This window comes from Hylobates moloch, unplaced genomic scaffold (assembly GCF_009828535.3).
Source record: "Hylobates moloch isolate HMO894 unplaced genomic scaffold, HMol_V3 SCAFFOLD_4, whole genome shotgun sequence".
In the NCBI taxonomy this organism is placed as follows: Eukaryota; Metazoa; Chordata; class Mammalia; order Primates; family Hylobatidae; genus Hylobates; species Hylobates moloch.
This window is the reverse complement of record NW_026652279.1, coordinates 161,894,807-161,907,181: the sequence shown is the minus strand read 5'-3', so window position 1 is coordinate 161,907,181 and position 12,375 is coordinate 161,894,807. Positions and strand designations below refer to the sequence as shown.

Here is a 12,375-nt window from a genome sequence, read left to right as displayed (position 1 = left end):
ATGGTATTATTTAATGGAATAATAAAGGAAGCACTTACGTTACTGTATCACTGCCGTTTTAAAGTAAATTTGAGAATTGTATTTTAATATAATTGGTTTCCCTTGTAATACTGTGTATTTCATTCTGTGCATTTAAAGCATTATTTTAAGAAATGTCCCATAAGCTCCACTGCCACAGGGGTCCATGCCACAGAAAATATTAAGAGCGATTGACTAGCAGTAGCTATTCTAATCACATAGCAGTACCTACAAGTAGTGTGTGGGATCTTGTGTTGTGTCTCAAATTTCAGAACTCAGGTGTACAGAAATATGCTTGTGGCCAGAAGCTGAAAAAAAAAAAAAGGATCAGATCAGCACAGGAAGAATCTGGGAAAAGTTCTCTCAAGTTATCAATTTCACCTCCCCCTATCCAGTTCTTCCATGAACAAGCTAAAAAGCAGAAAAAGACAGGACGGAGAAATGCATGTGAATCACAAAGGATATCATCTCTGTCAATGTTTCTGAGTCTTTCCTCCTAATGGTAAATTTTTTAAATTGACATGAGGCAGATAGGCATACTGTTGTCATTCATAATTAATATTCAGCCTCTTTGGAACATACCGGTGTATCTAATAAAAATAGACCCAGGCAAAATCTATGATGGGGCTGTTTCTCCCCTTCCTATTTATTCCCGTAGCCCAGTATATGATAAAAACAAACAGTGAAGATAAAAGCAATGAAGCTTTGATGAGATTCTTGATGAGTCAGGGAAGAGAGGAAGAGAAGATTCTTTTTTTTCCCTCTGTGGTGGGAAGAGATTTAGCAAAGAAGAGAAGCCCAATGTACCAGTGCTCTCAAGAGCCTCCATGCTGTGATTTGGGCTCTAGGGTGGAACTGAGCTCACAGAAGTTGGTAGCTCACAGGTGCACCAGGGTGCGTGGGTCTCAGCCATAACCTGGAATCCTGTGGCTACACCTGGGTGCATCATACTGCCAAGAGGGGCTGTCTTCTCCTCTGGTGGTGGACTGCTCAGTCCAGACATCCTGGGAGCTGCCTTATTGCCCCATGAACTGTGATGCTGTGTTGGCTTCATCTACAACTGCATGGGCCTGTTGTGTGTCAAGTGTTAAATGGGAGTGGCTATTCAACCCTGGGTTTGTTTGGTAGCCTCTAAAATTAATAAGGAAGGCCAGGCGTGGTGGCTCACACCTGTAATCCCAGCTCTTTGGGAGGCTGAGGCAGGTGGATCATTTGAGGTCAGGAGTTTAAGACCAGCCTGACCAACATGGTGAAACCTTGTCTCTACTAAAAATACAAAATTAGCTGGGCATGGTGGCACACACCTGTAATCCCAGCTACTTGGGAGGCTGAGGCAGAAGAAATGCTTGAACCCAGGAGGCAGAGGTTGCAGTGAGCCGACAGCACGCCATTATACTCCAGCCTGGGCAACAAGAGTGAAGCTCCATCTCAAAAAAAGAAAAAATTAATTAATAAGGAAGATACAGAAGGATGAATGAGATAAACAGAGAGGGAAATGGGATGCAGGGAGTAGGGATGTGTGATGCACAGCCGAGCATATTAACCATCACCACGGGGGACTAAGTGTGAAGAAAGTATGGGAGGTGCGGTCTTCCTTCTGCAGAGAAAGTCGCAAGCCTTTTCCTAGCCTGGATCTTTTGCTTTACAAGCACTTAGATGGCACTTACTACTATAAGAGCCTCACAGATACTAATTCACCTAGTCATTAAATAAAGGAGTTACCAGGACTATCTTTATTTTACAGACCAGGGAAGGGAGACACAGACAGGTGACAGGACCAGCCCGAGACATGCGGGTGGCGAGGGGTGGTGTCAAAACGCTAGACTTGTTGGACTGAGTGATGTCCTCTCTGGATTTTGACGTATCTAAGGATACGTAAATCTCAGGTGAATCAGAGCTGCGATTGCAGGTGTGTTTCTCCCACCAGCATGCTTTCATACCGGTCCGTGGACATCCGGAAGAGCTTGCAGCTGGAGGAACTCCTGGCGAGGGAGCAGCTGGAGTACACCATAGAGGAGGAGGTGGCCAAGCAGACCATCCGCATGTGGCTCAAGAAGTGCCTGAAGCGCATCAGAGCTGTGAGTGAACTGCACGCATGCAGGTTGGGTCCCCGCCCCGCCCCACCCCGCCCCACCCCACCCCACCCCACAGGAGGATGAAAGAAAAGAGCTTCATGAACGTGGGATTAGCTCCTGTGATCAGCCTTCTATCCCTTTAAACTATGTCCACTACCTCCACTTAACAGTGGTCAGATCATGATGCAGACTTTCACTCTAGTCCACAGTCAGCCCTGCCCTCTTTAGCAGAGTCCATTAGGAGTTTCCATGGAATCCCATTTTTATAATATGACATGAAGACTTAAAAAGCAGTTTATTGGCCAGGCGCGGTGGCTCGTGCCTGTAATCCCAGCACTTTGAGAGGTCAAGGGAGGAGCTCAACTCACTTGAGGCCAGGAGTTGGAGACCAGCCTTCCAACATGGCGAAATCCCATCTCTACTAAAAATACAAAAATTAACCAGGCGTGGCACACATGCCTGTAGTCCCAGCTACTCAGGAGGCTGAGGCATGAGAATCACTTGAACCTGGGAGGTAGAAGTTGCAGTGAGCCGAGATCGCGCCACTGCACTCCAGCCTGGGTGACACAGTGAGACTCTGTCTCAAAAAAAAAAAAAAAAAAGTTTATTGATATTAAAATATGTCCATTTATTAAACTCAACTGTTCAAAATTCTAGAATTTTCCACATATCGAATTTGCAAAACTACTTTAAATTGCTGCTAAAAATTTCAACAAACTGTGATAATGTTGTTTATTCTGAAAAGACCTCTCAAGATTAATGATGTTTCCTGCTTCCTGAATTATAAGCCTGTAAGATTCTCTAACTCATAAATTAATGAATGTATACTGCATTGACATATACTGTATTTACAGTGAATGTTTCTATGAGATAATTACTTTTATGAATGCTTTTGGCATGTTTCACAGACGGGGGAAAGAAACCCAAAGCAATCACTAAACATGTACATATAACAGAGATTGTTTCAATCCTCTTCCTCAGAGCAACAACATCAATTGCAGAAACATGTATTTCTATTGCAGGAGAAAATGTTCCCAGAGAAAAGATGCAACTCGACCTCCTGTAGCAAGGCCAGCTGCCCAGTGATGTCCCGTCACTGCTGGCCACTGTAGCTGTGTTAGCTCCAGGGATCAATCTGTCCTCCTCTGGCTCTGAGAGGGCACAAGGAGTCCTGGCTTTAGTATATGCCAAGACAGATTGGTCTCCTGGATTGGCCCGAAAACTTCAGAACCAAGACAAGCACAAAGGTTTTCTCATCCACCTGAGGTTCTTTGCCTCTTACAACTTGCAGGAAAGTGGGAAAGGGGTTGGGGTTGTATTGGCTTAATGAGCCTAGAATAAAATAAGAGGAGAAAAAATAGAATAGCTACATTAGTAATTTTAAATAAGACACAAGCTGGGCACAGTGTCTCATGCCTATAGTCCCAGCACATTGGGAAACTGAGGCGGGAGGAGTGCTTAAGACCAGAAGTTTGAAACTAGCTTGGGCCACAGAGTGAGACCTCCTCTCTGAAAAAAAAGAAAGAAAAAAATTAATTAGCCAGCCACAGTCATGCACACTTTTAGTCTCAGCTTCTCAGGAGGCTGAGGCAGGAGCATAGCTTGAGCCTAGGAGTTTAAGGTTACAGTAAGCTATAATAATTGCACCACTGAACTCTAGTCTAGGGGACATAGTGAGAGCCTATCAAAAAAAAAAAAAAAAAAAAAAAAACAGAAAACACCAACAACAAAAAGAAAAACAAATAAATAAAACAACACAAGCATCAATGACCATCACTATTCTGATTGTTACACAAATGAAAATGGACTGGGAAGTCAATGCATACCTCTCTAAGCCCACCTTTGCATCAGCCTACCTTAACTGAACATTGAAACTAGTTCAGGATCCTTACTTGGAAATTCCTAAGAGGTCAACCAATCATGCAGGTCTTAGGAGAGGGGAGAAGAAACTAAGATTTGTGTGGCGGTGGGGCAGGCGGGATGCTGGGCTTATTTTACTGAACAAACAATCGTATTTCCATAGAAACAGCAGCAGTCATGCAGTATCATCCACAGCCTGAGAGAGAGTCAGCAGCAAGAGCTGAGCCGGTTTCTGAACCCGCCCAGCATTGAGACCACCCAGCCCAGTGAAGACACAAACGCCAACAGTCAGGACAACAGCATGCAACCCGAGGTATGCGCACGAGGCATCCTCTGTCCCAGGACACTCCGTGGGCTTCTTTAATAAAAATAAATAAAATGGGTGCTGGTCAGATCATTCAAACAAGGTGACAATATTTCCAATAGGAATATTTTCATTAAAAAAAAAAAGAGAGAATGGAAATCCATTGATCCAGATTACGTCTGTGTCTTTGCCATCTCAGATGCAGTTGAGGTTATTTAAAAAGATTCTGATTCATATGAATGCCAAAAAAAAGTTAATGCCCTGAACTTCATAATTCTGTAGTTTTATTTTTGTCTAAAGAGTTAACATCAGCTCTAAGGGCTGCATTTGAATCTGGAAATATGACATGGAGTATGGTTTACAGGAAGCTCTGCGCCAAATGTTTAACTCCCCTCACTAAAGTCATAGAAATTTGCAGTAAAATCAGTGAAAATGTTTGTAATTGGCTTTCAACCTCCTTAAATAATCAGACTCATTGAAGATATATCCTTTCCTGGTTGGGTATCAGAAGAACATATGGAATTCAGGACAATTGGCTTGAGGAGTTTCTATTTATTAGGTCACAGCATATTTTCACTTTCAAACTCTATGTATGTGTCTATTTTCAAGAGTACAGGGAGTTATCAGCGTCCTGGAGAGTCCTGTGCTGTGAGAAGCAGCTGGCTGGGAGGATCTGCCCCTTTATGAGGCAGCAATTATGATTTGAGGTTAACGACATGGAGCTGATCCCGTGCTCTGTGCAGAGCACCAGGCTCTGTGGTGTGCAGCAACGCAGCCAGGGGCTGGGAGTACCTTTGGAAGCCTAAGGCTCCACAGCCCAGCAGGGTGCCCCAGGAGGCCCACTGGTGCCATAGCCCAGTTTTCAGTAGATCTCATGTTTTGGGCTTCCCAGCCTTTAGAAATCATCTGCCACTGACTGCAGGGACTTCTGTGGAGTTAGTCAACCAAGGGGCAAGGGGGGGCATCTGCAGTGGCCTTGCCACTGGTCACCCTGAAGATGGTTGGCAGTGTCTTGCATGGGAGAGGGAGGCAGGCTGAGGTCAGGACAGACAGTGAGACAGGGCTAATGAGGCTGGGGAAAGTGATGATTTCAGAGCCCTTTGTTTTTAGATGAAAAAGCCTAAGAGGTGACCAAAAAAAAAAAAAGAAAAAAAGAGGATACTGAAGAGATGTGAAGACCAAGGCTTTTGTTAGGAAAGGGAGAGGTGACAGGTGAACCTGAGAACAGGTGAAACGTGTGGGAAGTCTTGGCATCTCTCTTTGACTTTAGCTTAGACTGTTATCAGCTCCTTCCTCCGCCACGGCCCATCATACAGCTTTGCCTGCAGAGAACTCTTTCCCTGAAGCTCTAAGTGTGGATCTCCAGGCTGGCAAAAGTAGACTGCCCCCACCCAGCCAGTCCCCACTGCCCCACCTTCCTTCCTGCAGTGCCCCTTAAGATACGAAGGGAAACAATGACATTCTCAGGCATGGAGGGGAACGAGGCAGTGGGGACAAGATGTCCCCAGGACAAGCTATCCCAGGAAGAGTGGTGTCTCCTTCAGCACGGCGTGCAGTGGTGGCTCTTTTGCTTCTGTGACCCTTTATACCCATTTCCACTTTTCCCCATTGTGGACACTCTGAGTCCCTGTTGTTCTTCCCACTTGTCCTCCTGCCGTGTGTTTTCCTTTCTTATAGTAAAAGGAGGAGAGCGCAGGGTTAAAAAAACGGTAACTGCGTGCTTCTCCTCCCATGCAGACAAGCAGCCAGCAGCAGCTCCTGAGCCCCACGCTGTCGGATCGAGGAGGAAGTCGGCAAGATGCCGCCGATGCAGGGAAACCCCAGAGGAAGTTTGGGCAGTGGCGTCTGCCCTCAGGTAGGTACATCCAGGCATTTCTCCAGCAATCGAGGCATTTTAAAGGTATTTAGTCTGTTTGTGTGTTTTGGGTCTTGCCTTTCAAAATGCAAGTCTGCATCTACAGTTGTTCACAGACAGCAACATAATGAAAAATGCAGTCTTGTCAAAAACATTGTCCCCCAAAGTAACTCCTCTAAATATGACTTACATTAGCCCCAATTTTCCAGGTACATTTCAGGCTATCGTGGTTGAGAAGCCAGCACCTATGAAAAAGACAAGATTCAGAAAGAGGGAGAAATTTCCAAGGGCTTTCTGTGTGCCTCAAGGCATGCTCAAACATGGGCAGAAGTATTCAACTGAAGAGGGAGTGGGCAGATGCAATCATTCAGAAAATGCCACAAAGTTCTCAAAAAAGGGACAGGCCCCCGATTTGTCTCAGCACACTTTGCAGCTGAGTGGGTCACTGGCTTTAGGCAAGCTGCTTTCCCTCCATACAATAACAACAACAACAAATACTTACGTAGTACTCACTGTATGCCAGTCACTCTTCTAAGTGCATTACTTGTGTTCTGTCATTCACATTTCCTTTAATAAACAATCCCGTTATTTTCCATATTTTACTGACTCCGTGAGAGAATTTTCTTCTATGAGCTTCTTCTGTATAGGGTTTTGGAAAGCCAGGATAATCCCATTAAAAGCACTCAGGAATGGAGGGAGAGCAATGCTTCCCACAGCCCAGTGTCCTTGTACATGTTTTTCTTTATAGAAAACTAAGTTCATGCTAACAAGCAGGAGCTTTATAATGCTCTTTAGCTGTGCCCCAACTTCAGCCCAATTGAAAGGAGATGTGTAGCATACGTGTTCCACAAAGCAGATGACAGCACAGCTTACATTTTGAGGCTGACGATGTTCAGTGGGTCTTCATTGGGACTACCACCAAGGAAAGTATCCCCTTTCATATCCAGGAACTTATTTGTTGGGGATCAGAGAAGATCTAGGTTCCTCCTATTCAAACACAGCAGAGAATGACAGCATCAAGACAACGTAGATGGTGGTGCCAGGTCACAAAAAGCCTTAAATTACAAGCTGAGTAGGTTCAATTTTTTCCGTAGGCAATTAGGAGCTAGCAAAGATTTCTGAGCAGTATGTGACTTTTGGAATCTGTGCTTTAGGAAGTTGACTTGGCAGCAAAGGAGGGAATTGTCTACGACAGAGCCTGGAGGCAGGTTACAAGCTGGAGGAAGTTACTATGGTGTGAGCAGAAGGCAACAAAGGCATGGACAGAGCTGGGGGCTAGATGCTGCAGGGACAGATAGGAGAGGTGACCTGGGTAGAATGCACAGTCCTTGGTATTCATTTAAATGGACAAAAGAAATGATGCTGTCAAAAGTACTTCCATTGGGCCAGGCGCAGTGGCTCACCCCTGTAATCCCAGCACTTTGGGAGGCCGAGGCAGGTGGATCATCTGAGGTCTGGAGTTCAGGACCAGCCTGATCAACATGATGAAACCCTGTCTCTACTAAAAATACAAAAATTAGCTGACCGGTAGTGGTGCACACCTGTAATCCCAGCTACTCGGGAGGCTGAGGCAGGAGAATCGCTTGAGCCTGGGAGGCAGAGGTTGCGGTGAACCAAGATTGCGCCACTGCACTCCCATCTGGGTGAGAGAGTGAGAACCTGTCTCCCAAAAAAAAAAAAAAAAAAAAAAAAAGGACTTCCACTGGTCCATGCCTAGGTGGTCCCCACCAAAAACGGTGATCGTGAAATAGACATGCTCTTGGGGTCAGGCTGAGTTTGAGGAGGCAGAGGAGAAGAAAAATAGTATTTTGAGGGGGCGGCAACAATGTCACAGGTGTCATGCTGTGCACTTTCCTAAGTCATCTCATGTAACCTGTTTTAATCCTGACAATAGTCTAATTAGGACATTTTCATTGTCTTCATCTTACAATGGAGGAAACTTGGGTTCAGAGACGTGAAGTTGCCCATAGCTACATATCCACAGGTTACAGAGGTGGGTCCCAACACCATGACTGTGAGGCCCCAGAACCACACCTTTCCTCCCATACCCTCACTGCATCCCTCCTGGCCTTTACTGTGGGTCACACTGTCCTTCCTTTTTGTTTTTTTCTTTATTGCATATGCTAACGAATGCACAGGTTTCTATGACACTTAATAGTTCCCAAATTGGAATTTTTTTTAGTGATTTTCTAGTTTTTTGTAATTATTTCAAAATGATAGGGGTGAACAGCACTTTTTTTTTCCCAAATGACATCATTAGTTGTCCATGAGCATAATTAAAAAAAAAAAAAATCTATCGTGAACGTAAGGAATCAAGTCCTGAAAAGGACGTTTACTTAGCATCTGTGGATAGGACACGTTAGCCAAAAGTATCACGGATGGGAACATCACGGGTTTTTAGGAATGATTACAATAGGGTGGAGCAATACCAAGTGGCTCATAGGACTCATTAATTCCACAGCCCCCAAACCAATAAGCCATTCAGTGTCCTCAGTCAACTTACGGTTTGGAGGAAGGACAACCATGAAATCTGTTGTGTGCAAAATGAACCCCATGACTGACGCGGCTTCCTGCGGTTCTGAAGTTAAGAAGTGGTGGACCCGGCAGCTGACTGTGGAGAGCGACGAAAGTGGGGATGACCTTCTGGACATTTAGGTGGATGTCAATGTAGATGAATTTCTAGTGGTGGAAACTGTTTTCTAATAATGTCCTTGATTGTCCAGTGAGCAATCTGTCACTGATCTATAACTGAATTCCAACTTGTCACAAGATTTTTATAAATTGATTTTCATCCTGCCACAGAAAGGCATAAGCTGCATGTATGATGGGTTACTATCATTGTTCAAAACAATTTTTGTATAATGACTGTACTGATAATATTATAAATGATACCACAAGCAAATGTATATCACTCAAAAATGTCATATATTCTGTCTGTGTAAACTAAGGTATATATTCATATGTGCTCTAATGCAGTATTATCACCACCCCGCAAAAGAGTGCTAAGCCCAAAGTGGCTGATATTTAGGGTACAGGGGTTATAGCTTTAGTTCACATCTTTCCCATTTCTACTAGAAATATTTCTCTTGAGAGAATTTATTATTTATGATTGATCTGAAAAGGTCAGCACTGAACTTATGCTAAAATGACAGTAGTTTTACAAACTACAGATTCTGAATTTTAAAAAGTATCTTCTTTTTCTTGTGTTATATTTTTAAATATACACAACACATTTGGTGACCAGAAGAAGTTGATTTCTGTCCTCAGTTATGCTAATGAAACTGTTGCCTCCTTCTAAGAAAATTGTGTGTGCAAACACCAGGCAAAGAAATGGACTCAGGATGCTTAGTGGTTTAAAACAAGCCTGTAGATAAATCACTTGAGTGACATAGTTGCGCAAAGATGTTCAGTTTCTTAAGAAGCCTTTTAATAACTGAGTGAGTTTAGCAAAAAGAATAAAACTAGACAGCTCAATTTATTTTAAAAAATCTTTGCATGTGTGATGTTATCATTGGTTTCATTTCTTACCCAAGGTATGTCTGTTTTGCCATAAATCAGTGGAGTCATTTCATTCTGGGTGATCCTAACACACCATTGCTATGTTAGATTTGAAATGACATCTCTGTTACCAGAATCTTCTATGGAAATAATGGTGCCCTGCAAAATCTTCCTCTGAACTCACAGGTTAGGGATCACACAACTTAATCGTTTTTTGTTTTTGTTTTTTTTCCTTATATGTCAATGGCCCATGTCCTCCGGGAAAATTAGAAAAGCAAAATGATTACAAAGTGCCGTTAGATTTCTTGTGCTGGGTCAGCCAAGTAGAAGTGGACTTGGACCTTTAACTATTTTATTACAGATTGGACATTTGCTGTTTAGATGTTTTTTAACAGAGGGATTATCTCAGAATCCTGTGACCTCCAGGTTGTTTTATGATCTATTTTTCTCTATTTAACATTCCTCAGATAGGCAAATAGGACATTCCTTCTGTGTCACAGATGTATCATGGTGGTGGCAGTCTACAGTTTATATGATTCACTGTTAACTATGAGATAAAGAATAACCAGTCCCTGTGGCCAAAAGGATTAGATTTGATTTGATGTTCACTTGGAGTTTACTTTTTGTACATACAAGATAAAATAAATATTGGATTTGTAAAATAATTTACTCTGAGTTGACCATTTTTAAATCCTTTTCTTGGTGGGGCAGGCACTCAGTAGCAGCACATTGCAAGCCCTGGATTGAATATTCAGTCCATAATTAGTTGGCAAAAGCTGTGTCCCTGATATTCATTTCAACTCAATTCTCTGAGCCAGAATGTTCCTTTCACACTTGTGCTGATAAGGCTGAGTGAATAGCCTGTGCCTTCTAAGCCTACAATGAACAGAAGGCACTTACAGGTCCAGGGCATGGGTCTGTACTAGTGCTGCATAAAAACAAGATGTTTTTGGCTCATTACACTTGAGTAATACAGCTTCATTCTCACGAAACTGCTGAGCCCTTTCTAAAACGTCTGGAATTGATGTTCAGCAGAACATCATTGTTGTTCTTTCTGCAGTGAAGCCAGGGACAGAATACCAATGTATTTAAAGCCATAGCACCCTATATTTTCAATGAAGCAAAAGAGTCACACACTTCCTGTAGGACTCCTCTCTACGATTTTTCCGAAACAGGTAGAGCAGATGCAAGCCAGAGAAATTAAGCGCCACCCCTTTTTAGATTTTACCTCTAGATACGTAAACATATGAACAATCCCATTACACAGATGAGAAAACTTGGGTCACAGTGTTCCCTGGTCCTTAGGGAAGCCAGACACTGATACTAATCCTGTCATCACGCCACCCACTGCCTTTAATTAGAGGGCACTGTCAGTTCCAAAGGCACCAGAAAGCATATCGGGTGGAACACTTGACTTAGAGCACCTGAGAGAGCAGGCCACACATGTGTGACCCTTATGGCACTTCAAGGGGACTCAAAGGGAACAAAGATGGAAAGAATGGAAGGGCCAATGCTATTCATTTTTTTTTTTTTTTTTTTTTTTTGAGACGGAGTCTTGCTCTGTCGCCCAGGCTGGAGTGCAGTGGCACGATCTCAGCTCACTGCAAGCTCCACCTCCCGGGTTCATGCCATTCTCCTGCCTCAGCCTCCCAAGTAGCTGAGACTACAGGCGCCCACCACCACGCCTGGCTAATTTTTTTGTATTTTTAGTAGAGATGGGGTTTCACCATGTTAGCCAGGATGGTCTCAATCTCCTGACCTCGTGATCTGCCCGCCTCAGCCTCCCAAAGTGCTGGGATTACAGGTGTGAGCCACTGCACCCGGCCCACTCTATTCTTAATGGTACTTCCAGACCAACATACATCAGCAGTGTCTGGCTGGCTGTGCCTTGGCCAAGCTGAATGAGATAAGGGTACATAGAAGAAAAACCAGTGTTATAAAGCCTTACAGGAAAGCAGCTTTAAGCCAGTAGAATGATGTGTTTGCCTGTTTCTTTGTAGGAAGTGGCATTCTATACATGGGTGGTTTTTCAGTATATCGGTAAGCAGTGGAACTGTTTCTAAGTCCTTCAACAGATCCCAAAATTTTAACCAGCCAAAAGCCAGGCAGCCTTGGTTGAAGTTGAGATGAAGATGAAAACGCCACTCATATGGTCTCTTCTCACCCACTATTATGGGTTGAAGTGTGACCCCCAGAAGGATAGGTTGAAGTCCTAACCCTTAGTACCTGTGAATATGACCTTATTAGGAAATAGGGTCTTTGCAGATAAAATTACTTATGAGGAGGTCATACTAGAGGAGGGTAATCCCTTACTCCAACACACCTGGTATCCTCTGAAGACACAGGCATGTGGGGAGGATGGCCATGAGACGGTGAGGGCAGAGGCATCGGAGCTATGCTGCCCAGAGCCAAGGGACACCTGGGCTACCAGAAGCTGCAAGAGGCAAGGAAGGTGCCTCCCAGAGGCTTCTGAGGGACAATGGCCCCATGTCAACACCTTGATTCTGGACTTCTAGCCAGAAGAACTGTGAGAACATACATTTCTGTTGTTTTAAGCTGCCCAGTGTGTCTGCTTTTTTATCATTTTAGTTTTTTAGTTTAGTCTCTGTCTTCTACTAACTCCCTTTCCAATTCTACTTTAGGACTCTCTAACATTGCACCTCCTTCTTCCTCCATTTCTTATTCATCCCACATAACCATAGGTACACCACAGGCTTGATCTTGTCCACCCCATATCCCCCCAGCCCACAAGGTCTCCTTTCACA

At 43.8% G+C, this 12,375-nt stretch overlaps 1 protein-coding gene across 6 annotated transcripts in view; it reads left to right on the top strand.

Moving 5' to 3' along the window:
* The window catches only part of NALCN (sodium leak channel, non-selective), a 358,797-nt gene extending 348,522 nt beyond the window's left edge, over nucleotides 1–10,275 (top strand). For all 6 annotated transcript variants that reach the window (XM_032151251.1, XM_032151250.1, XM_032151248.1 and 3 more), the window contains 4 exons: nucleotides 1,946–2,096; nucleotides 4,117–4,266; nucleotides 5,995–6,112; nucleotides 8,574–10,275. In XM_032151251.1, the coding sequence (XP_032007142.1) occupies nucleotides 1,946–2,096; nucleotides 4,117–4,266; nucleotides 5,995–6,112; nucleotides 8,574–8,767 (613 nt within the window). In that variant the 3' untranslated portion in view covers nucleotides 8,768–10,275. The remainder of the gene's footprint in view (nucleotides 1–1,945; nucleotides 2,097–4,116; nucleotides 4,267–5,994; nucleotides 6,113–8,573) is intronic.
* Nucleotides 10,276–12,375: the final 2,100 nt, after the last annotated feature.